Source organism: Ochlerotatus camptorhynchus, unplaced genomic scaffold (genome assembly GCF_037179485.1).
Source record: "Ochlerotatus camptorhynchus isolate MF236.1 unplaced genomic scaffold, CSIRO-AGI_Acam_v1.1 ptg000006l, whole genome shotgun sequence".
Lineage (NCBI taxonomy): Eukaryota > Metazoa > Arthropoda > Insecta > Diptera > Culicidae > Ochlerotatus > Ochlerotatus camptorhynchus.
The window spans coordinates 661,180-687,110 of record NW_027040498.1 but is presented as its reverse complement, the minus strand read 5'-3'; the positions used below and the strand labels follow the sequence as shown (position 1 = coordinate 687,110).

The 25,931-nt window shown below is 38.9% G+C and overlaps 1 protein-coding gene across 9 annotated transcripts in view; it reads left to right on the top strand.

Moving 5' to 3' along the window:
* Nucleotides 1-25,931, top strand: part of LOC135717437 (uncharacterized) — a 340,543-nt gene that overhangs the window by 106,021 nt on the left and 208,591 nt on the right. For all 9 annotated transcript variants that reach the window (XM_065239563.1, XM_065239555.1, XM_065239549.1 and 6 more), the window contains one exon: nucleotides 9,384-9,471. In XM_065239563.1, coding sequence (XP_065095635.1) covers nucleotides 9,384-9,471 — 88 coding nt within the window. The remainder of the gene's footprint in view (nucleotides 1-9,383; nucleotides 9,472-25,931) is intronic.

The following is a 25,931-nucleotide window of genomic DNA, read 5'->3' as shown; positions in this document are numbered from 1 at the left end:
ACATGCAGGTTTAAAACCCTGTTTAAAATACTGAATTGCCAAGACAGGAACAATGTAAAAACACTTAGATATATATCATAACAATTAAGGCTGGTACGTTACTGCAGTAACTGGAGCACCTAGGTTAAAAATGAAATGTAATTTATTTTGAATTTGGAACAAATAAAGAGTTAAAAAAAAAAAAAAAAAAAAAAAAAGTGGAACAGGCTCACTCACTCGCCAAGCCACTCGTGAGTGCCACTGTTCCAGTGTATTAGTAGTTTTGAAAAGGGTGTATTCGTTTTATTCGGTAATAAGTTTGTGGAGGAGCCCACAAGTAATAATTTGGAACCACTGGTTACAGGTTTTAAATTATACTCCTCAAATGCCATATTCACGGCCAAATTTAACTGATCGCAAATGTCTAAATAGTATGCCAAAGTTTCTTCACTATTATATTTTTTATTTGTGCGCTTTTTGCTTTCGATTTTTTAAATTTTTCAGTTCCCTGTTGTACCAAACTGGATGTTTTGCATGACTCTGACGTCTTCTTCTTTTAGTTGGCACTTCTTCAAGTATTATTTCAAGCAACACATTGTAGAATACGTCAACTGCACATTCAACATTTCCTGCAGTTCTTGATATTGCTTGCCAATCGACAATGTTCAATCTATTTCCAATGTTAACACAATTTGCTGAATTGTAATCAAAGATTTCATCAAATTCGCAGTCGTTGGTTCTTTCATTTATGTGAACGAATAGAGAATATTCTATTGCTGTGTGAAACATTTCATTTCTCCATATGGGACTTAACGATTCAGTCACACAGAAATCTTCATAAGTATTTGTTAATAAAAGGTCTAAATAACAATTTTGTTGATTTTTCACATGGTTAATTTGATTGAGCCCTAAATTTGCAATTTTGTCAAAAATGAAATGGAGTGTTTCATTTTCCCCAACGACTGGAAGTAAGATGCTTTCATTGTCCATATCAGAAATAAAGTCAACATTGCGTTGGTTAAAGTCCCCATATATATGAACTTTTACTTCAGGGGGTAAACTAGACAAAATTTCTTCCGCTTTTCCAAAAAACTTATCATACGTGTCCTTATAAACATTGTTTGGAGGAAAGTATACCGAAGCAAAGACATGTGTTTCGTCTGCTACTTGCGCTTTTACCCATACATGTTCGAATTCTTTAAATTTAGTAGCCATAATAATTTCTGAATTCAATTGGGTCGAAATAGCTATTAATACTCCACCTCCCGATTTTTTTCCAGACCATTGAAAATTGCGGTCGTCTCTATAAACGTTATAATTGTTACCAAAAACTTCTTCACTCCTCACATTATCATCCCAACTTGTTTCATTAGCCATTATGACAGAGTAAGTAGAACTTAATATATTTTTGTTAATTTCATTCATTTTACCGGCGCTTCTCATGCGGTTAACATTTTAGCAATATACCAAAATTTCTGTAGTGGTCAGAAGATTAGTGAGCATCCCGTGCACAGCTTGGACCTCCGACCGTTCGGAACAAATTGGTTGGTGGTAGGATCAATATCATAATGATATTGAACCTACTACCAGTTTGATTTGTTTCATGCAGCTAGATATCCAGGGCCAAACTGCGGGATGCTCACTATGCCCCACCTGTTCACTATGCCCCTCCCCCCTGTTTAACAAAGATCTTCATATGCCAGTTTAAATTTAAAAAAAATCCATCGGTAGCCTGCTTCAGCTTCCGCATGTCTTGAAACAACTTCACAAATCATGAGATGTCTTCAAAATGTCTGCATGAAAAAAAATACCTTCACAGAAAAATTAAATTTCTTCAAAATGAAGATATGTCTTTAAATCTGGTGTTCCTAGTATTGTAGAAATCTCCTTTTTTTTAATCTTTCTTCGAAGGAGAGGAAACATACAAATATTAGAACAATTTACTATCTTTATTCACTTCCCGGGATCCCGGGATTTCTCAGGATATCAAATAAATATTTACCGAATCTCAGGATGGTGGAAACCACCGGGAAATGGAAGCTCTAAATCCAACTTGTCGCCCTTTTTATATTGGGTATACAACCCCTTCCATTCACTCGTCCGGTAAGATCTCCTCCCCCCAAATCTTGGCAATTACTCAGTGCTTCACCAGTTTTTTTGTTGTTCTTCATCCGACCGATCTCCTTCTCAACTTCTTGAAGATCAGGGGCCGGTAGCCTGTCGTCTTCTGCGCGTGCTGTTGCCGTACCACCTTCGTTTTCTGCTGCATCGCCGTTGAGGTACTCGTCATAGTAGGGGACAATGGTATTCAACGCACCCCCTGGGCAGAACGCACCAGCTCACTTTCATTAGTGTTTTTAATGGCTCTTTCGTTACTTTTTTGATGTCTTATCAAGCAGCACTTCCAGCATAGCATCTGAACTCGAAATGCTGCATGATAAATCCAAGAATTGGATTAAAAATGCCAAGAAAAACTCAAAACAAAATGAAAAGTGCGTTCTACCCCGGGGGTGCGTTATGTACCATTCTCCCCTACTGCTTCCACCTCTCAATCACCTCACACTCGTTCGTGAGAAGGTTACCGTCCAAGTCCTTGCACATATCACACTGTTCTACAGACATACAGTTGTGCATCGGATGCCGATTTTCATACAAAATGGTCAACTTTGACATGATGTAACTTTGTTAACTTATGATCAATTGAGCTGAAACGTTCTCCAAAGAACTACAAATATGTTGAATTTTACGATTAAAAAATATTAAATGTTTGGAAGCACATACCGGAAAGTGAGACATTATTTTGAACAATTTTACCTGGTGTCTCACTTTCCGGAAGGTGCTTCCAAAAATTTAATATTTTATAATAGTAAAATTGAACATATTTGTAGTTCTTTGGCGAACGTTTCAGCTCAATTGATCATAAGTTAACAAAGTTACATCATGTCAAAGTTGACAATTTTGTATGAAAATCGGCATGCGCTGCTATTTTATCGAACACAGCTGTATTTTCTAAGGGTGCTCGATGCTAAGGGTTCTGCTATGACTGCATTGAATATATTAATTGATTGACCATGTGTACTCACTTATGATCAAGTCCACCCTCAATCATCCCCCACAATTATCGACACGTTTCTAACATAACCAATGAAACACTTTCACCGCCCTCCTGAAGGTCACTTACATCGACTATGTAATCGCTAACGTCGGCAACTACATGACACTTCCATTTTCACGCCTTTCCATTTTCGTATTGCCATTTTTTACGACCAGCACACAACTACCGGGGAAGTAAGATAAAAAAAACCTCGTAAAACCGAAAATGCCTTCACTTTGCTTCATATTTTCGATTTCAGTCGATATCACTGAAAACAAAACAAAAATGCTCATACCTACCTTCCTACTTAAATTCGTGCAGCGTTCAAAACAAACCCATCAAGGCATGACTAATTGATTCACCCGTTTTTTCAATTACAGCCTAACAACAACACCAGTCAGTGATGAGTTGGTAGCAAATATGCCAGAGAGAATCGGTTAATGCCCGTCACTAACTCGTCCGCTTTCGCCATTGACCTTGAACCCACCCAGTACGGGAACAGTGTTGACGTCGACGGTGCGCGAAATCAATCTCATATATCTCGTCCTTTATCGGTCGTCCTCGATATTGATATTTTTTTTCTTGCTCCTCTGTCTGCAAATGGGGGAACACAACGCACGTTTTAATGGAGAATGGGTGTGAGCTGGCACCTTACTGATGTTGTTGTACATACACGATGGGTAGATACTAATGCATTGTGGAAGTGACCTTCCGGTAGGGATGTTCAAGGTTCATTGGAAATTAGATTTGAAATCTCTAAGTGCATCTGCCGCCATTGAATAGCACTCCCATAAATGCATACCCTTCGCCGGTTGGTCAACAATGCAGAACGCGTTGGATTGAAGGAAGAGTATGCTGGATTGAATCGTTGGACTTTATGATTGACCGACTCCCACATATCGTCGGTCCTGTGGGCATGTTGCTGACAGATGATGGGGGACGATGAAGCGGGAGATTTATCGATGTTATCGTTCGTTGCTATCAACTGCTAGTAACACTCGAAGCAATACGGGACCAGTGCTTTGTGAATGTTTGCATTTGAATGGAATTATCGTTGACATTGAAAATTTGTTATTCTTTGTTGATTGCTTTCTGTGGTCGGTGTGTTTGTGGTTTCAACAATGGTAAATGGTTTGGTTATTTTCGTGTATGATAATGTTTATGTTGTTTTCAATCAATTTTGACAGCTTAATTTAATGGTAAAAGTAAAGGTTTGTTCACAAATGACTTAACGCAATAGAGGGAGGGGGAGTGTTGAAAAATGTTAAAAAGTACACTTTGTTGAGGGGGAGGAATGGGGTGCTTGGTAGTGTAACGCGTAACAATAAAATTTTAATATTTTTTCTAAGATATCAGAGGCAAAAAGCGGATGAAGCGTAGAAATAAGAAAATCCCTAAAATGCCGGCCTGATCCTTGCGAATGTGTGGGAAACATCATGATTGATGGATTTGATGTATAGTGCCAACACCAACATGTAAATGAATAATGAATGGCATCGCATGTGCAACGTTCCACAATTTAGTAAAATGTACGGGTAGTAAAATGTACGGATCTGGACTGCTAATGTCCGATTCAAAGTAAATTTGGGCGCATTCATAACTCTCACCATAACTCAAGAACTAAATAGCATACACGGTTGATCAAAACGTCAAACAAAAGGGTATTTATTCAGCTTTCAAACGATATATAACAAGTTATTACATTTCACCGTTTCGAACAAACTGTCGCACTTTCCTTTTGATCGATTCCATCATGTTCTGCACAGTCGCTGGTGACACTGTACCGGCGAACTTATTCCACTTTAAACGCATTTGTTGTGCATTTGTCACTTCTTTACTGCATCCTCGAAATTTCCGCTTGGCAATTGCCCAATATTTTTCGATCGGTCTGAACTCAGGGCAATTCGGAGGATTAATCTCTTTGGTGACGAAATTAGCATTGTTTGCAGCATACCATTCTAGTACCTCCTTAGAGTAGTGGCAGCTGGCTAGATCCGACCAAAACATAACTTTGGTCTTGTGTTGCCGAATGAAGGGTAAAATCCGCTTTTTCAGACACTCTTTAATGTAAACCTTTGACATCATTGTGTGAGATGTGATGAAAACCTTGGTTTTAAGGCCACAACTGCAGATTCCTTGCCAAATCATTAGTTTCCGAGCAAACGTATCAGCAAAAACAAATTTATGCTTGGAAGGGACATCCCCACGACCAGTTGACAGGTAAAATTTTCGTCCGGGGATTTGTTTATAATCCATTTTGGCATATGTTTCGCCATCCATTAAAATACAGCCAACAAATTTCGTCAAAACTCGTTCGTATAGTAATCGTGCTCGCTTTTTGGCCACTACATTTTGTTTCAGTGAGCGATTCGGATGTTTACTGGAACAAAAGACTTATATCCTTCTCTTGAAAGCATGTTACGCGCGGTGGAAAAGTTGGGATCGTATTTCTTTGCCAAATCACGTATGGAGACACGTACCTCAACACCTTTCTCCTCAGCTCTTTGACCCTAGTGCCACTTTAATGATAGATGCGCTGTGCTCTATCCACACTCAGAGTATCCTTGTAACGTTTGATTACAAGACTAACCGTTGACTTTGGGAATTTTAACACTTTTGCTATTTTTGAGGCAGACCACGAAGGGTTCTCTAGATGTTTGTGCACAATTAATTTTCTTTTCTCAAGTTCCATGATCCGTAATTTCAGGATGCGTCGATCAATCGAGAAAAACTTTGGACAAAATTCTTCTTCAATGAAATATCAACAAATGCCTGTCAAACGTTTTTTGTCCCAACCACCAGGGGCGCGGTGGTGACCGTGCGTCCAGATTTACTTTGAATCGAGTTTTAATCACCATTCTGCATACGTCGAGGGAGGTATCAAATTTTAATTTCGATCAGAAGACCCTCGAATAAGGAAACAATCTGCGAAAATTATGCAATCATTTATTGAATCTAGGGGTTGTGCTACGTTACCCCGAATGCCGTGACCCCGTATGTAATTTTCCGGAACGCCATAACCTCGAATGGATCCTTTTCCGAAAAAGAATCTGTCTTCTTTTGATTGCTGTGCGAACGCGTGCGGAGTAATGAAGTCCGGAATGATGGCGATCGGGGAAGTGACATTCGGGATAACGGCATCCGGGATAATGTAGCACAATAGCACCCCCTTCACTCTTCCAAAATTTAAGAGACAGATAGCTGCGCCATCCTCATCGACGACGGGGTAACGTTGAACTGCAGCGATGGATAAAACAAACACACACATACGCATGAGCGAACCTACAGCGAAGAGCAAAGAGGACAACACAACAGTGTTATCATTTCTGTTGTTGCGAATAGTTTCATGATTGCTATCGTTCCTGCAAATCAAACAGTTATAATTGATAAGGATGGAGATGGAGATCAGCATTGATCTTTATCTTTCAATTCAGATTATTATCTTAGAAACAAGTTTCTTAGACTGCCATCATATCCTTTTCATGCCAGTAGCAGTGTCCTCGAGGCTGCTCGTGTTCCGTTGCTACTTGAAATTAATGTGGTCGTACCAACTGCTCTTCAACATTCTTTTGGTGGCTAATTAAATGCCATTTAATCACTAAGGCTGTGAACCATTTGCCGAGTTAAATTTAATTCGTGGTTAAAAGTGACATTTCGAAAGTTATTTTCTATGTTCGAAAATCCCTGTGCTGTCGATCGACCGGTTTTCGAGAAGAACTTAGCCAAGGTTGTCAAAATTTAACTTCTTGTCTGTCAGAAGTAACCACGCTCGGCTAGGATCGGAATCAGTAGCTCGTCGTGCTCAGCTCAGCATTACTCAACCATCACTACAAAATGGTCCTTTTCAGGACCACCATAAATTTGTTAAGAGTATTATTTGGAAATTTGTCAAGGTCATCAGTTCCCGCAAGCAGCTAGCTATAAAGGCTCAACCTCACAGATAAAAATTCTGAATTTTAATTGTGATGTAAACATTCATTCACGTAGACTTGTATTTCATTTCACGCAACCGAGCAACTTGCAAACAATGTTGTTTACAAAAATGGGCTTTTCTATGCAATATTTCATTGCATGATATGTGCCAGAACTTTACATGATATATAAGGGATGGTCCATTAATTATGTCACGCAAATTTGACTCCCCCTCCCCCCTTTGTCAATTTTTTGTATGAACCTTAATTTTTTTTGTATGGCTCGTCACAGTATTCAAAACCCCCCTCCCCCCTGAATGTGTGACATAATTAATTGACGACCCCTGATGTAAACGTATATGATATGTGACGCTCCATTTATGTGCATCATATTGAATAGAAATTTACACTACTTTTTCGAACTGTGCTGGTCTCTATATAAGGTGTGGAATTGTAGGCCCGAATGTATTGGTGAGATTAATCATCGTCCGACCATTTTCCAGAACACGCTGGTAGGAAGTGTTAAAAATCAAGCTTCCGTTCGTGCCCCTAGGCACAGACCCTTCTACTTTTTCTTTTGCTATGTATTTTTCGACAGCGAATTAATCATTTTTTGTTTTAAATTTGTTAATTTGTGTGCTGAAATTTAGTTTCAATTGTTCATAAAGTTATCATTTAGTGATGTATCGTGTTTTGCCTTTTGCCTTGAGTGACTTGGTTGACCTTGAATCTAACCTCCAGAATCTACGACGCAGCTTAAATTCTATTGTTCGGTGTTGGTTCTCATTGCCTCCCGGGAGCCCGATTCTTCGAGTTCGGATGGCACACTTTCGGCATGTAGTTCTATTGAGAGATTCGTCACCGTGGGCGATTTTGAACCCGGTCCGGTTGGTCAATTAGCCCGGGAACGTGTTGATAATATCTAGATAGAGCTGAAATTAGGGCGTAACAGCCTTTGTAAACAATGACTTCTCTCGTTGATTTCTCGGAATTAAAGGAACACCTACACAAACCAACATATCCATCGGGTAGGAGAAGTCTTCCTCTACTCGATGGTGATGTTGATTTGCAAGGGAGAGCCATGGCTTCAGAGAAATCATCGAGAGAAGTCATTGTTTACAAAAGCTGTTACGCCCTAATTCCAGCTCTATCTAGATATGTCCGTCGCGAGTTTTGGTCGTAATTCAGCCGTGAATCAGCAAGTTTTCAACTTGCAAAAGTGCTCGGCTGCTGGTCTCTAGCCGGTTCCGGAGATTGCGAGTAATATGAAAGATGCCTCGCTGGATACGCCCAAGACTGGACGGATGGTAGCTGGTGGCCGCGAACCACCTCCCAGATGACCATGGCAATGCAAGAAAATCTGTCTTCGTTGAAGGAAGTATTATGATAAAGGTGCATCACGAAATAAGCTGCAAAGCTTAGAGAAAATCAAAACTACGGAATGCATGGATTGAAGGATCAAGTGAACATGGTGAGACCAGTCCAAATACATCTTACAATTGAAAAAAAAAAAACTTAATACGTGCCTGGTTTGAAAAGAATATTTTCCATTTGATCCATTTGATACATGCATACATGCGGGGCTTTTTTAAAGTGAAAGTAACCTCGGAATGGGCGTGACTCTCCAGACATTCTGAAATGGGTAGCTGGATCTGCAATAGAGCTATCACCTTCTAACTCCCGGACTAAAGCTGTCTACAATGACTATAAATGAGACATTGTAGAGAGAGTTCTTCCATAATAACACTGCCGGCCAGTGGGGGTTAGATTGAATACACACACCCGCACACACACAGAAGTGGCATTAGCGTTTATCAGTGCGACTGACAAATTGTTGTGAAAAAGTTGAATAAACGCTCTCCAAACCTGTAGCTGTATGTGCAGCTTTTTCCAGCTACTTTGCAGCACAATGCTGGAAAAGTTGGTTAATAAAGCTGAAAATGTTAGTTGGGTACTCACTCATCGCCATTACTCATTACAGCTAAAATAGCTAATGTTGACCCCCTGAAAGCAAAATTTACAAGATTTATGTGTCATACACAAGCTTTACCTTCTCTTCTTGCATCCTACATATAAAAATTACTATTATAATATCTCATAGTTTAATAATTTCGAAAAGTAGCATTTCAGCTGTAATGAGCATTTCTAAGCCTGGTTCAGATTGTTAACGAGACTTTCAGCCATGGGCCGGTTCATCTCCTGAATTCGTAATGGTTTCACAATTGTAATTGTACTTCAAGCTCTTCATCTCGGAAGTGCTTGCAAAGACAGTTGAACCGTATAAACAACGTATTTGAGTATAAAAACAATCAATAATCAGTGATTAATCATCCAATTCTACCTCCACATCCCCCAAGAACTTCTGCATTTAATCGACGGGTATTTATCTTCTCTTCCAGGTCGCAAAATACCGGATATCGAGCAGATTTTGCGCACCGTTCGTTCCGCTTGGAATACACCCAAATCACAGCGATCGCTCTCGCAAAAGTAAGGCTCCTCAAATCATCACCCTAATCCAACTTTCAGCATTAACCTATATACAAGTTATCGATCATGGAACGTATAGAATCACAAAACATAAACAATACCCACCTCAATTTATGAACTGTGGGCTGGGAATCATCCGAGCAACAATTTCCCGAACCCTGGAGCGTACTCCCAGTGATTGTGGGAAACGGTTTTCCAGGAAAAAAAAAACAAACTTTTAATAACCCCTAATGACTTTCTTTTGTTCCCATCCTAGTTCTACATCCATTTCGTCACGCGGCAAAAACACAAGGAACAAAGCAAAAGTGAATGGAATGGAAAAAAAAATGTTTTACTCTTTCTTCTGGTTTCTAGAAGACGCTCACTGGGTGGTGAATGGAACAACAAATAACAAATGAAACCGCGACTGCCACAACCACGTCGCTAGCACGGTCATTGAATCTGACTCATATTTGAGTTCCGTATACTAAAATTTGCCAAATCGTAGGTCACCCATAGACTGAGTAAAATTTTCATCGATTTTCCTCATATTCGTGCAGATTTTTGAGGAAAAGCGATATAGAAAATACTCAGTCTATGAGTGACCTACATTTTTTGTGATTTGAGTGAAGAACCACTCAGTGTTGAGTCGATCTCATCGGCCGTGTGCTTTTGAGGGATGAGTTGGGAAAACTTTCTCTACGAAAGGCCTCTATATTTTATGGAGAAATTGCGTCTTTTCTATCTTTCCAGAAAATAGATGTTGACCTCCAGGTGACGGTTGTTCATGAAAGGTTAATGAGTGGCATTTTCTATCGATTTAAGCTCGACAGTGAATTGTTCAGGATAATTTATGATTTTTTTTTTCAGTTTACGATGCTATATAAGTCTCATTGCGTATTTTATCAGACCTATAGCGCATGCCGATTTTCATATAAAATGCCCAACAAACAATTGAGAGCTCTTATAAAACACCTGAGTTGATCAAACGTTGAATAATAGCTTCCAGAGTTGAACAAGAATGTAGTTGTATTGCCATTTGATTAAAAGTTTTAAAAGCTGTTGGAGCACTCTTAAATGATTGTTTACGCTCGGTTTAACTATATGCTTTATAAGACCTACGATAACTTTTATAGCACCTTAGTTAAACTGATTGACAAGAGCTATATAGAACGTGAAATAAACGCATCAAAACAAACCATTGGGAGCTCTTATACAACACCTGAGTTGATCAAACGTTGAATAATAGCTTCCAGAGTTGTACAAGAATGTAGTTGTATTGCCATTTGGTTAAAAGCTTCAAAAACTGCTTGGAGCACTCTTAAATGATTGTTTACGTTCGGTTAAACTGTTTGACAGGAGCCATATAGAACGTGAAATAAACGCATCAAAACAAACCATTGGGAGCTCTTATACAACACCTGAGTTGATCAAACGTTGAATAATAGCTTTCAGAGTTGTACAAGAATGTAGTTGTATTACCTTTTTGGTTAAACGCTTCAAAAGCTGCTTGGAGCACTCTTAAATGATTGTTTACGTTCGGTTAAACTGTTTGACAGGAGCCATATAGAACGTGAAATAAACGCATCAAAACAAACCATTGGGAGCTCTTATACAACACCTGAGTTGATCAAACGTTGAATAATAGCTTCCAGAGTTGTACAAGAATGTAGTTGTATTGCCTTTTTGGTTGAACGCTTCAAAAGCTGCTTGGAGCACTCTTAAATGATTGCTTACGTTCGGTTTACCTATATGCTTTATAAGACCTACGATAACTTTTATAGCACCTTAGTTAAACTGATTGACAAGAGCTATATAGAACGTGAAATAAACGCATCAAAACAAACCATTGGGATCTCTTATACAACACCTGAGTTGATCAAACGTTGAATAATAGCTTCCAGGGTTGTACAAGAATGTAGTTGTATTGCCATTTGGTTAAAAGCTTCAAAAACTGCTTGGAGCACTCTTAAATGATTGTTTACGTTCGACCAACCACAATTTTCTTGCTAAAAATAGCACAAGTGATAGGCATGTTTATATAACCATAAGGCAATGATTATTCGACTGCAAGAGAAGTTACTCAAGATGAGCTTGATATACTTCTCTCATATGATCAAAATATGTATTCAAGAATAGAGCAGATGGAAACAGAAGCGGCTGGCAATCCGGGATCATGAGTTCGAATCTTGCTTCGAGAAACCTTTGGTGGAGTAGAGGTAAATTATATATAGGTGTTATTAATAAATGCAAACATTAATTTAAGACATATATCATATAATCAACGATCAGCAAATGAGCCTAGAAAAATAAACGAATTATTAAAAAAAAAATATAATCAACGATAACATTTCTAGATAAATTCTCTCAATTAATGATTAGAGAGATTAATTGAAAGAATATCAATCAAAGATTAAACAGATGCTTGTTACTACTTCCTCCATGATCACAGAATGTGAATTATGGCATAATTACATATTTTTTCAATGTGCACAAATAAATTAAATTAATAAAAACTGTACAAGCAATTATTTTGGCGTACCACGACAATTGTTAAACTAATTTTAATCTCTGAATATTGTGAGTACTTACACAACGGTTATTAAGGAGTCATTAAAAAGTGCTATAAACGCTTTTCACCGCTTGCTGTATAGTAATTATTTAGGAGTCATAAAAGAGTGTAACAAACGCCTCTCAGGTGCAATCTCTAATACATTTCGAAGCAGCTGTTAGGAGGTGTCTACAAACGTTGTATTAGAGCTTTCACCAAAACAATAAAGCTTGAGTTCAAATATGTATCTATAAACGTTGTATAAAAGTTGCTTCTATCCGGTTGTTAAGGAGTCATTGAAAAGTGTTATAAACGCTTTTCACCGCTTGCTGTACAATGATTATTTAGGAGTCATAAAAGAGTGTAACAAACGCCTCTCAGGTTTCCTCTCTACTAAATGTCAAGGCAGCTGTCAGGAAGTGTCTACAAACGTTGTATAAGAGCTTTCACCAAAACAATAAAGCTTGACTTTAAATATTTATATATAAACGTTGTATAAAAGTTGCTTCTATCCGGTTGTTAAGGAGTCATTGAAAAGTGCTATAAACGCTTTTCACCGCTTGCTGTACAATGATTATTTAGGAGTCATAAAAGAGTGCAACAAACGCCTCTCAGGTTTACTCTCTACTAAATTTCAAAGCAGCTGTCAAGAAGTGTCTACAAACGTTGTATAAGAGCTTTCACCAAAATAATAAAGCTTGAGTTTAATATGTATCTATAAACGTTGTATAAAAGTTGCTTTTACTCCTATACCGCGTATACATATAATGCTGTAGTTGAACAGGTTCTCCAAACCAGTGTAAACAAGAGTTTTACAGAAGTTGTGGTTAACACATTGTGCAATTATTATTCGACTTGCAGCTGAACAAAATCAAAACGAAAGCGTTTCTTCAACTGGAAATTGTTACTTGGGTGGTCAACTTTGACATGTTATAACTTTGTTCTCATAAGGTTAATTGAGCTGAAACCTTCACCACAAAACTACAGATATGTTCCAATTTAGTGGTTTTTAAATACTAAATTTGTTTAAGCACCTGCTGAAAAGTGAGATACTAGTCAAAAATGTTTGAAACAATCGTAGTTTTTGATTAAACAAGTGTGTTCATTTGTGAATGGGGTGGGATTTTTTTCCCTTGATTTGTTTTCCGTACTGAGTACTAATGCTACCGACGCCAGGAAGGCGTATTTTGTATTTTCTATATAGTAATGACAAATTCAATATTGTTTTTTATTGCTTATGATGTTTCTGATTACACCTACTCATTCAAAGTTTCTAATTTCTTGATCAAAATTGTTTGCGATTCTCGCAGGGTTTTCTACATTAATCGAGTATTATCATAGTAACCCCAAAACAAAAATCTGATGTTCGGTCACAAGACAATAAAAATAGTACAAATGCAATAATTCCTGATAAACATGTTACCAACGAATTGACTCTAGGATCCCCAGTACTTGTTTAAAAAAAATCAAAAACATTCATTGTTGCAAATAATATTTAGAATATACATTTTAAAAAAACTACAAGGGACAGCCCAATGGTTGGTTGTACGAACAGTTGACGCAGAACTACGCTCACATATGTTAACAATTTTGAACGAACGTTATTTAAAATTCTCGATATTATTATGACATCCGTGAATTTCTTCCGAAGTGTAATAATTGGTCAGTGTCCATTTTCCGTTTAATACTAATAAGATTCTTTTTCAGTTCATGTGTAATTATTCTTATGTTAGAAAACATTCCAAACTAACTCTTTCTTTGAAAATCGTGGTGACCCTGAAAAGGGCCATTTTGATGGTTTGTGGCTCTGAAAAGAGCCGTTTTTATGTTGCTGGCCCTCAAAAGGACCGTTTTGGTGATGTGGTTTTAAAATGAACGGTATGTAAGGTGACGTTGTTGTAAAAGGATACTGTGAACACCCAGTTCAACGGGGAAGCATCCTACTGCCATCGTACTGTGTCGTCGGTGGCTATAAAATAAAGCAAATGATCAACCATATTCAAGAATTATTCATAAACATATGCATGGGCCACCCAATGTAGTCGGCAGCTTAGGGTCTGATACAAGATCGAGTTGCAGAAAATTCTTCATAAATTGGACGAATCCGATATTCTCAGCTTTCGAGACGCCTACGTTGAAATCCCCCGCAGGTGCTGGTTCCAGGAATTTCATTCATGCCAAGTTTAGTAGAACTCCTAACCTATCTCTTTTGAAATTAGTTATTGGCCCTGAAAAGGGTCGTTTCACATGGGGAAAATGAACGAAACTTAACCTCCGAAACCATACAGGGTGCGTCCCTGACGCTTCAGAGCGTACGCTTGGCGTCTTCAGAGTAGGTAACAGCGTCACGAATGACGTTTTCCAGCAACACCTTCAGCATACCTCGGGTTTCCTCGTAGATCAGACCGGAGATATGCATTATCACGACGAGCCTGACGGCAGTCTCGGAAAATACCCTGTAAGTTATCATGCAACACCTTACGATGAGGCTTGGCTCCTCCTTCGCCGAGTCCTTTGCCTCCCTTGCCACGTCAAGGCAATGTTTATGCGGTAACCAAGTAACCACCAAGTCCGCTAACTACCCGATAATCACCCATTTTGCGAACTTTATATCAGTCGTATAGCAGCCTTATATAGCAAAAAGGGCGATTAACGGGCTTGTTGGTTACTTGGGTAAGCTGCCTTCGGGTACGGTTGACAGGAAATGGATGCGAAAAACTTTCCATTTAACTCTAGAGAGCGAGCCCAATACATATTGACCTGCTTGACGGTCTAACAAAGAATGATGGTTCTGAAAGCTTGGAAGCCATGATCAATCCTTTAAATTTGTCGAAGCTCTTAACGGAATCCCTTTATGAAAAGCTTTGAGTGGGTTGGTTTATTTCCTTTAAATTCCGTTATAATTGCTTAGCTTTTGGCAGATACGCGTATTTCGTCTACTACAGGGTGATTCAGAATAACTGTCACTTTTAAAAATTATCATAACGATTGAACGCTTGCATGATTTTTTGATATCAGTATATTCCAGATTTACTACATATATAACCTTCAACTAAGCATACTTTAATTCAAATCTCTCTCGCTTTACTTTTAATTACCAGCCACATTTGTCTCGAAAATGAACCACAGCTGGCACACACGTTTTAGTTCCAGCCATTTTGGAGTCCTGGCGATGCGTCTAAGCTCTGATATTGGACAGATTTTCCACGCATGGTCGCTTTTTACCTCTTTAACGATGTGAAAAATAAATGTTTAATTCTTTCGAAGAGATTTCAGTTTCTAAAAGATAACACACAAAATTATACAGCTTTATGACATGCTTCATTTTCCCGTCCATGGCTGCTTGAAATCGAAAACGAATGAAATTTCAAATCCTAGTATCAATACAAGCTGATATTTGTACACACTTTAAAACAAAAATACTTGAACATATACCCATTTTACCCATTGAGAATTCCATATTTGTGAAATCGGTGACAGTTATTCTGAATCACCCTGTACTTGCAGACTTCATCAGTGCCAAGTACTCAACACAACTGATGCTTATTTTGACCATGAATACCTCTTTTATACTTACTCGAAGGCTAAATTCTTCTTGCAAGTTTTTGCATTTTTGTTCTTTCATCGTTTGTGATTGGTTGAACATAACAAAAGTAGGGGAAATGGCTCTAATGTTGGCATATGGATCTAAGATTGGCCCATCGCAAAAAATCTGCTATATATCAATTGTATCTAGATGAACGCGTCATTGGGACGGTACTAATTGATATTTTTGGTTGCTATTGAAAATTTAGTCGATTACTGAATTTATGTATGGGCCCAAATTAGGGATACTTAGGCCGACATTATACATTTCCCCTATGTTATTAAATAGAGGAGAAAGCGGTTGAATTTTTTATTCAAAGTGTTCGATTCATCGTATCTGCACCGTAACTAAGCACAATGGCTCGTACCAAGCAGACCGCTCGTAAGTCCACCGGAGGAAAGGCTTATCCTGAAATCGCCCAGGACTTTCAAGACCGATCTGCGCTTCCAGAGCTCGGCCGTTGCAGGAATCCAGCAAGGCCATCTGGTCGGTCTGTACGAAGATGATACCAACCTGTGCGCCATCCACGTCAAGCGTGTCACCATTATGCCAAAGGACACTCCGAATACGATGCCTTTAGAATTCCTAGGGTTTCTAGATGATTTTGATTGCAAAAAACTTGAAAATAGAGTCGTCTACTTTTATAAAAAGCGAAAAGAGTTGTTACACGTTTTTTTGAAAGGTGTGTTTGTAGGGTTTTGCAAGTGGCGCAAGATCTGTAATTTAGATTAATGGGCACAAATGTTCACAATTAGCCAGAATACAGTCATGGTTCCTATATATGGATCCTGGAGACAACGGACCGGTCCTCGAAAAATCCGGAACATCCGTAAAAATGGTCAATCCATGATCCTGATCCTAGACCTCTGCAGTTTTTTTGAAAACATTAGGAAATGTGAAATAAACAAATATTTGGGGTCGTGCCATAAACATGAACCTGGATGGCCATGGGACCGTCCTACGGAAGATCCGGAACATCCATAAAAGTGGACAATCCATGAAACTGATCCTAGAGCTACGTGTTTTTTTTTTAACATTAGGATCTGTGATATAAGAATGAATTTGGGTCATGGACCCAGATGGCCATGGGACCGTCCTCCGAAAGATCCGAAGCAACCGTAAAAGTAGTAAATCCACGATCCTGATCCTAGAGCTCCGCGTTTTTTTTTTATAAACTTTAGGAACTGTGATGATAGAAAGAATTTGGGCTTGTGACACAAACATGAACCTGGATGTCCATAGGACCGTCCTCCGGATTATCCGGAACATCCGTAAAAGTGATCAATCCATGAAACTGATCCTAGAGCTACGCTTTTTTTAACATTAGGATCTGTGATATAAGAATGAATTTGGGTCATGGACCAAGATGGCCATTGGACCGTCCAGCGGGAGATCCGGAACATCCGTAAAAGTGGAAAATCCACGATCCTGATCCTAGAGCTCCGTGGTTTTCTTGAAAACATTAGGAACTGTGATGATAGAAAGAATTTGGGCTTGTGACATAAACATGAAGCTGGATGTCCATAGGACCGTCCTGCGGAGGATCCGGAATATCCGTAAAAGTGGTCAATGTATGGAACTGATCCTAGAGCTGCACGATTTTTTTTTACGAAAGCACATGGAACTGTCATATATAAATTAATTTGCAGTCGTGACATAAACATGTACCCAGAAGGCCATGGGACCGTCCTCCGCAAGATCTAGAACATCTTTAAAAATGGTCAATCCTCGAAACTGATCCTAGAGTTCTACGGTTTTTTCGAAAGCATGTGGAACTGCGATATAAGAAATATTTTGGGGTCATGACATAAACATGGACCCAAATGGCCATGGGGCCATCCTCTGGTAAGTCCAGAACATCCGTAAAAGAGGTTAATCAATGAAACTGATCCTAGAGCTCCGCAGTTTTTTTTTCCAAAAACATTAGGAACTGTGATATAAGAATGAATTTGTGATCGTGACTTAAACATGATAGATAGCCATAGGACCGTCGTCCGGAAGATCAACAACATCCGTAAAATGGTCACTCCATAAAATTGAGAGGTGGAAGCATTACTATGACGAGCACCTCAACGGTGATGCAGCAGAAAACGAAGGTGGCACGGCAACAGACCTTGGAGCACGTGCAGAAGACGACAGGCTACTGGCCCCTGATCTTCAAGAAGTTGACGAGGAGATCGGTCGACTGAAGAACAACAAAGCAACTGGTGTAGATCAACAACCAAGTGAGCTATTAAAATACGGTGGTGAAGCACTGGCTAGAGCGCTGCACTGGGTAATTGCCAAGATTTGGGAGGAGCGAATATTACCGGAAGAGTGAAGCAAGATGTTGTATGCCCAATCTAGAAAAAAGGCGACAAGTTGGATTGCTGCAATTACCGCGCGATCACACTGCTGAGCGCCGCTTACAAGGTACTCTGCCAAATTATACGCCGCCGCCTGGTGATTTGCAAGAGATTTCTTGGGCATTACCAGCAGGAATTCATGGCTTCACATTCGCGATTCGGCAGGTTCTGCAGAAATGCCACAAATACAACTTGCTTATACATCATTTGTTCATCGATTTCAAATCCGCATACGACACAATCGATCGTGATCAGCTATGGCAGATTATGCACGAGTACGGATTTCCAGATAAACTGACGTGATTGGTCAAGTCAACGATGGATCGAGTGATGTGCGTTGTTCGAGTATCGGGGACACTCTCGAGTCCCTTTGAATCTTGAAGGGGGTTACGGCAAGGTGATGGACTTTCGTGTCTGCTATTCAACATTGCGTTAGAATGTGTGATCAGAAAAGCAGGGATAAACACGAGTGGCACGATTTTCAGGAAGTCCATCCAGCTTCTTGGCTTTGCCGATGACATCGACATCATGGCACGGAACTTTGAGACGAAGGCGGAAACGTACATCAGACTGAAGGCTGGAGCTAGGTGGATTGGACTTGCCATCAACGCATTAAACACAAAATACATGAAAGGAAGAGGTTCTAGGGAAGACAATGTTAGCCTCCCACCCCGAGTTCAGATTGACGGTGACGAAATCGAGGTGGTCGGTGAGTTCGTGTATTTGGGCTCACTGGTGACCGTCGAAAGTGATACCAGCAGAGAATTTCAAAGACGCATTATGGCAGGGAATCGTGCCTACTTTGGACTCCGGAGGACGCTCCGGTCGAATAAAATTCGCCGCCGCACGAAGTTGACTGTCTACAAGACGCTGATTAGACCGGTGGTCGTCTACAGCCACGAGACCGTGACTATGCTCATGGAGGACAAACGCGCCCTTGGATGACGGAACGTGTACAGCAAAAAAATAATTTTGATATCACGTCAAAGTGGATGCACTACAATCATGTCGAAAATATGGTGTAATATTACTTGCTAAAAAGGACAAAATTATCATTAATACAATGCATGAACTGACATTACGCTGCTTTTACTGCATTTGTTTATTTATGTGGTCATAAAAATTACATGAAATTTTCGACATGATTGTAGTGCATCCACTTTGATGTGATATCAAAATTATTTTTTTGCTGTGTGGAGGAAGCGAATGAACCAAGAATTGCACCAGCTGTTGGAAGAACCATCCATCGTTCACATTGCAAAAATTGGGCGACTACGGTAGGCTGGGCATGTCGTAAGAATGTCGCACGACGACGCAGTGAAAATGGTTCTCGAAAGCGCCCCAACAGGAACAAGAAGAAGAGGCGCGCAGCGGGCAAGGTGGATCGACCAAGTAGAAGGCGACCTGCGGACCCTTCGCAGACTACAAGGCTGGCGAAGTCTGGCCATGGATCGAGTAGAGTGGATACGACTTCTTCGGACAGCAGAAGACTACAAGGCCTTAGCCCGATTGCAAGCCATAAGATTGATCCAAGAACGAAATACCGTGGAACTGTGATATTAGAATGAATTTGGAGTCTTAACATAAACATGGAACCGAATGACCATGGGACAGTCCTCCGGAAGATCCGTAAAAATGGTCCATCCATGATACTGTTTCTAGAGCTCCGTAGTTTTGTCGAAAACACTTCTAACTGTGATATATGAAAGAATTTAGGGTCGAGACATCAACATGAACCTGAATGGCCATTGGAACGTCCTCCAAAAGATCCTGATCATCCGTAAAAGTGGATCATCGATGAAACTGAAAAAAAACCGTGGTTTTTTTTTCGAAAACTCTTGGAACTGCGATCTAAGATAGAATTTAGGGTCGTGACATAAACATGGATCCGGATGGCCATGAGACTATCCTCCAAAAGATCCGGAACATCCGTAAATTTATCATACTGTGAAACTGATCCTAGAGCTCTGCAGTTCTTTTTTAAACATTGTGATATAAGAAACCTCTGGATCACTTTTACGGATGTTCCGTATCTTCCGGAGGACGGTCCTATGGCCATTCAGGTCCGTGTTTTTTATCTTTACTAAGGAGACTTTCAGCCCTGGGTTGGTTCGTCTCCGGTACGTGTTTATGTCATGACCCCGAATTCTTTCTTATATCGCAGTTCCACATGCTTTCGAAAAAACCGTAGAACTCTAGGATCAGTTTCAAGAATTGACCATTTTTAAAGATGTTCTAGATCTTGCGGAGGATGGTCCCATGGCCTTCTAGGTACATGTTTATGTCACGACCGCAAATTAATTTATATATGACAGTTCCAAGTGCTTTCGAAAAAACCGTGGAGCTCTAGGGTCAGTTTCATACAATGACCACTTTTACGGAATTTTCGGATCTTGCAGAGGACGTTCCGATGGCCATCTGGGTCCATGTTGATGTCTCGACCCTTAATTCACGATCCCAAATTCATTCTAATATCGCAGTTCCTAACGTTTTCAAGAAAACCACGGAGCTCTAGGATCAGTTTCGTGAATTTTCCACTTTGGACATCCAGGTTCATGTTTATGTCACAAGCCCAAATTCTTTCTATCATCACAGTTCCTAATGTTTATAAAAAAAACGCGGAGCTCTAGGATCAGGATCGTGGATTTACTACTTTTACGGATGTTCCGGATTCTCCGGAGGACGGTCCCATGGCCATATGGGTCCATGACCCAAATTCATTCTTATATCACAGATCCTAATGTTAAAAAAACACGGAGCTCTAGGATCAGTTTCATCGATGGTCCACTTTTACGGATGTTCCAGATCTTCCGGAGAACGGTACCATGGCCATCCAGGTACATGTTTATGTCACGACCCCAAATATTTTTTTGTATCACAGTTCCTAATGTTTTCAAAAAAACCGCAGAGGTCTAGGATCAGGATCATGGATTGACCATTTTACGGATGTTCCGAATTTTTCGAGGACCGTTCCGTTGTCTCCGTTGTCGTTCGCTTTTTAAAAAAGTAGACGACTCTATTTTCAAGTTTTTTGCAATCAAAATCATCTAAAAACCCTAGGAATTCTAAAGGTACCACCATTTTTGAAATTCATTAAGAAATGGCTAAGTTGTGCCATTGCAAACTTGCCGTTACACGTTTTTCGGAGGCTTCGTAGTCGGCGTAAAGTTTTTTACCCACCGTATTCGGAGTGTTAATTTCTCCGTCGAAATCTAACAAAGCTGGCCTTTTTCAGAGCCATTAAAAGATTACACAAGAGAATTGGGGAGGAAATTTCTGCTGCTTTCACTGATCGCATCACAGTGAATCCTGATCTTAAAATTGCAACCAGCAAGTGCCCTAGAACCAAAAGCGGTGCGATGCTAGTTTTCATTGCTCTGACGACGACTGTAAGGGGCTTAGAAGCAGAAGGATGAAAGCCAATTCTCTATCGATTTCCTCTTTTCCTATCATCCACAACAACAATGATATCAATGAATGTTGGCCGTCGAGAGTTAACGGAGCATTGTTTGTTATCGATGCGTAGAAATATTGCTGATCGATTGGTGATAATTTTTTTGAAATGGACCAGGGGCAGCTGAGTTATTAACGTTCAAAATCTTTCATAATTTTGTTTCATGTTCCATCCTACGTCAAAACTATCAAAGCTACCCCGTTTTACGGTATTTATAATCGAAAAATTGAACATGTTTGTAGTTTAGGAGTGATGTTTTCAGCTGAATCGATCGTTTTCATGCGAGTAGTACATCATGTCAAAGTTGACTATTTTGTATGAAAATCGGCATCGGCATCGAACAGTACTGTATATACCTATCCATGATAAACAGCTATTCCATAAATGATTTCATTATTCCTATTAAACGATAACGACAACTCCTACCATCCAGTTTTCATCCGTACGAGAAAATCGATTTTAACCGGCTCCAGAATGAAACGATTCGACGTCGCATAAATTCGAATGTTATAGGTTTTTAATGGAGCACAGCGTCTGATCGTCGTCATTTGCAAGTGTTACGCCAGACGACTTAGTGGATATTCCTTGAGCATGGGAGTAAATATGAGAAATTTTCCGGAAATGTTACGATTGCATGGGATGTGTGTGTGTGTGTGTGTGTGTGTCTTCACAGAACACGACACATTTTTTCCTAGCTGCACATTTATTGGTCGATGACCTGCTTTGATAGAAGCATGGCGGTGAGTTGGTGGGATGTATTTTCTTTTTCAAATTACCATTAATCACATGTTGCAGTTCGGACTTAGACATGCATACCTACGTGTTTATCGCTCACTGTGGGATAGTGACCCCCAATGGAATTCATTGACTTTGAAAATGTGACATGGTTGAACGTACACACATCAGTGCAATGTGAGCGGAAAATCTCACGAGCCCAAGTTATGAATTATTTATAATTTTGAGAACTATGACTTGTTCGTTGCGACAGCAATCGAAGTTCAGGATCAAGTGCATCTTTCTAGTCAAAGTCAGTCAGCGGGGGTTATTCCGAAAGTCGGAGTGACTATTGTCACTAATGAAGTGAGAAAAGTCACGTCGTGGTGACGTGACTCTTCATTTGATTTGCACAGAGAGTCACGTCACCACGACGTGATTTTTCCCGCTTCACAAGTGACAAAAGTCACTCCGACTCTCGGAATAACCCCCAGCAACTGGTAGGTTGCGGTATTGTGAAAACTACCTCGCTCACGGTTTGACCGGGCTTGTTTACTGTAACATGAATTTCTTCGGATATTCCTGTAGCGGCACTTACTCTCGGTCGGCAGGTTTACTTCAAAGATTGTCAAGAGTATTATGGGTTCATTCATGAATTTAACCAGAAATGTCTCGTAAAATGCTCTATTCATGTAAAGCGCAAGTTTTAATCCACAATTCTTCCCATCCACTTAGGTCTATTACTGTACTGGATCTTCTAGTTTTTGAAGGTTTCCTATCGATAACATATGTGTTATATAAACCAACTAGCCTGATTGACAACATCTGTAGCTCTATATGGTACATCCCACCCCGCGAAGCCATTCTGCAAAACAAGCTGAAACAAGCGTTAAAAACTAAATACTTAGGATTCGGCTGCATTATGTATGCCTACCTAAATTTAATTTAAATTGAAAGAATTGAATAATTAGTTCTAGATCACATTTCTATAGGAATATAGGATTGAAATTTCCCCAAAGTTTAAACCATTTCATTTTTTAAATATATAGGGGAAATGGCTCTAAGATTGGTTCCATCCCTAAAAATCTGCTATTTATCAATTTTATCTAGATGAACGCGTCATTGGAACGGTACAAATGGATATTTTTGGTCGCTATTAAAAAATTTGACGATTGCTGAATTTATGTATGGGCCCAAATAAGGGGCATTTAGGCCGACATTACATCCATTTCCCCTACTATACAAAAGTTTGTATGCTGCTCATAAAATTGATTATTTCCGAGTATTGGTTCGTTATGAAATATGCATATTTTATTACGGTATATATAATCCTCTCACTTTCCGAGAAACATACTGTTCTAGACCGCGGCACCTCAGAGCTGCAAGCTCACTGATTTCAAGCATATGTTGGCTCGTGTCTACTTAGCAGCAAATGAATTGACACACACACCTTCTTTTCATGAAAAATCATTCCGTACCTACACTCTAAGAATATTCCATCTAAAAACCATTAAAAAAATCATATGGATTTCATCCATAATGGTTTTCACATGAGAGTTATTTGAAAATCACATGGATAGTGTTTATAAGTTTATCACATAACTTTTATATGAAATGAACATAAAAATTCAATTGAATCGCGATTCGAACCATATGACACATCATATGAACTCTATGCGATATTAAAATATGTATGGGAATTATTTGGAATTAGTGGAAATAATGTATACAGAACGAGTCAAGTAGTTAATACAGTTCATACAGGTTGGAAAATAAATAGACTAACACCCTATTCCATTTTTTAAAATAATCACAAAATGTGAATCTGATTCGATTGAAAATAGCCCTATGTTCCAAATAAAATTGTATGAACAGTATGTGTACTAGATACATAAGAATTTGTAATACAATAGACATATATTTCAAGTTTGTATAACGGTTTAGTAACATTAAGTACATCATATCCTTACTTATATCTAAGATCCTAATATTCCACATTGAAACTAGGCTTGTTACGAAAGTAGAAGCGATTATCGATATTGTGTACCATTATTGGTGGCAAACTGAATGCTTCTATGGATATAATATCAACTATAGGAAGACATTCAATGGTTTCATAAGCTAAGTAGTGATTACTGTATATACCTACTTTCCACGATTGAAGAACCAGATAAAACGTGTCTTCGTATCTAACTATATCTAATATTTCAAATAGATATTGATGCATGTTGGTGAGCAGTGACATGAAGTTTCCATTTTTATAGTTTGTTCCTTTGAATACAATACTATTTGAACACATTATTTCAAACCCAGAACTAATACATAATGGTTGAATGATCATTTTGTAATAATTACGCAATCGGATGTCAAATAAATTAAAATTTCCTTCAACAGAAACTTTTAAGAAATTGTTATTTACAAGATCATAAGTGAATTGTAATGAGGCTTTTATGCACAAAGTGTAGCAAATGTTTTTGCGAGATGGCATAATGTGCGAATATTGCTTGAATCCTTTGTGTTTGGCTTCGTTTCTAAAGCACATCATTTTTTCTACAGGTCCAGATGTACGAATTACTCCCGGATAGTGGACTAAAAAATGGTGCTTAGGGTTTAAATCTCTTTAAAAAAAAATCAAATATAAGTTATGGTGATTGCAAATTACTTCTCTCAACATGTCAAGCTCCGTGTCAGTAAATGAGCGTTTCAAACACATGTCTACTGATTGTACTAATGCTTTGCAGTAATTCCAAACCTCATCATCCTGTGGAACAAATCTTCCAACTATTAATGTAAAATAATGGCAAAATATGCGCATTTCATTGGAAGTGAGACGCATAGACACGGATTTGCGTTTTTCTTTACTATTGTAAGTTTCTGATAAATCTTGCATTCGTTTAAGCTCATCATCCAAACTAAGCTTCCCAATATTTTTCCGGGTAATATTGAAGTCATTAATAGTTAAATATTTTTTACGATAAATGCAGTAATCAAGTATTTCAGTAAAGCCGTATTTACACACACCCGTACTAAATAAATTATGCATTGGATCTACGCTTTTGTTTTCCACTACGTGAAATGATGGTAAATTATTAAAAACTGAGTATCCTGCTATGCCTGTCTCGCTATGCATATCAATATCTAAGTCTTCTGTATAATCATTAGGTTGTTAATTCCACTATCTTTTACATCGACTTTCTTCAACATGCCTGCTACAAATATATGACTTAGTTTTGCTTGAAATTCTTCTGGAATAGTCGGAAAATTGTAATAAATTCCGTATACCGCATGCCTGACTATCGTTAATTTCATATTCATCTGTATACAACCAGATAGGTAGCACTGTGTCGTTAATGTACTTTTGCTTGATTTCGTGCCATTTAGTTCCATTGACGAAGTTTACAATTTTCGCAGCCTTTTCTAGTTTTGCGGTGCGTGAAATGATTGCTTGCAGTACATTATGCGATTCTAAAAACGACTTTATTTACAAGACCGTATCCCACGGTTCTTGATTTAGATTCAGCCACTCAATAGCTGCTTTTGACGTCGGCTCATGGATTTGTACAGATTCCGCAGACAGTTTTAAGTTTTTTGCATGCTCCTGCTCTTTGCATTCACTTTTACGCTTTTTTTGCTTCAAGTTTGCAACCTTGTTTGCAATTTTGCCACCATGATTTCGTCGATCTCCACCGCGGCAAATGTAATAGTTTTCCTGTAATCAGTACATAATCAAAAAAAAACATTAACACAAAATCTATTAAACTTACCTTTCTTTCGAACAGTGTTGTCAACACCAAACTGTAAACTTCCAAATCCTCTGTCCTAAGCCTGTTT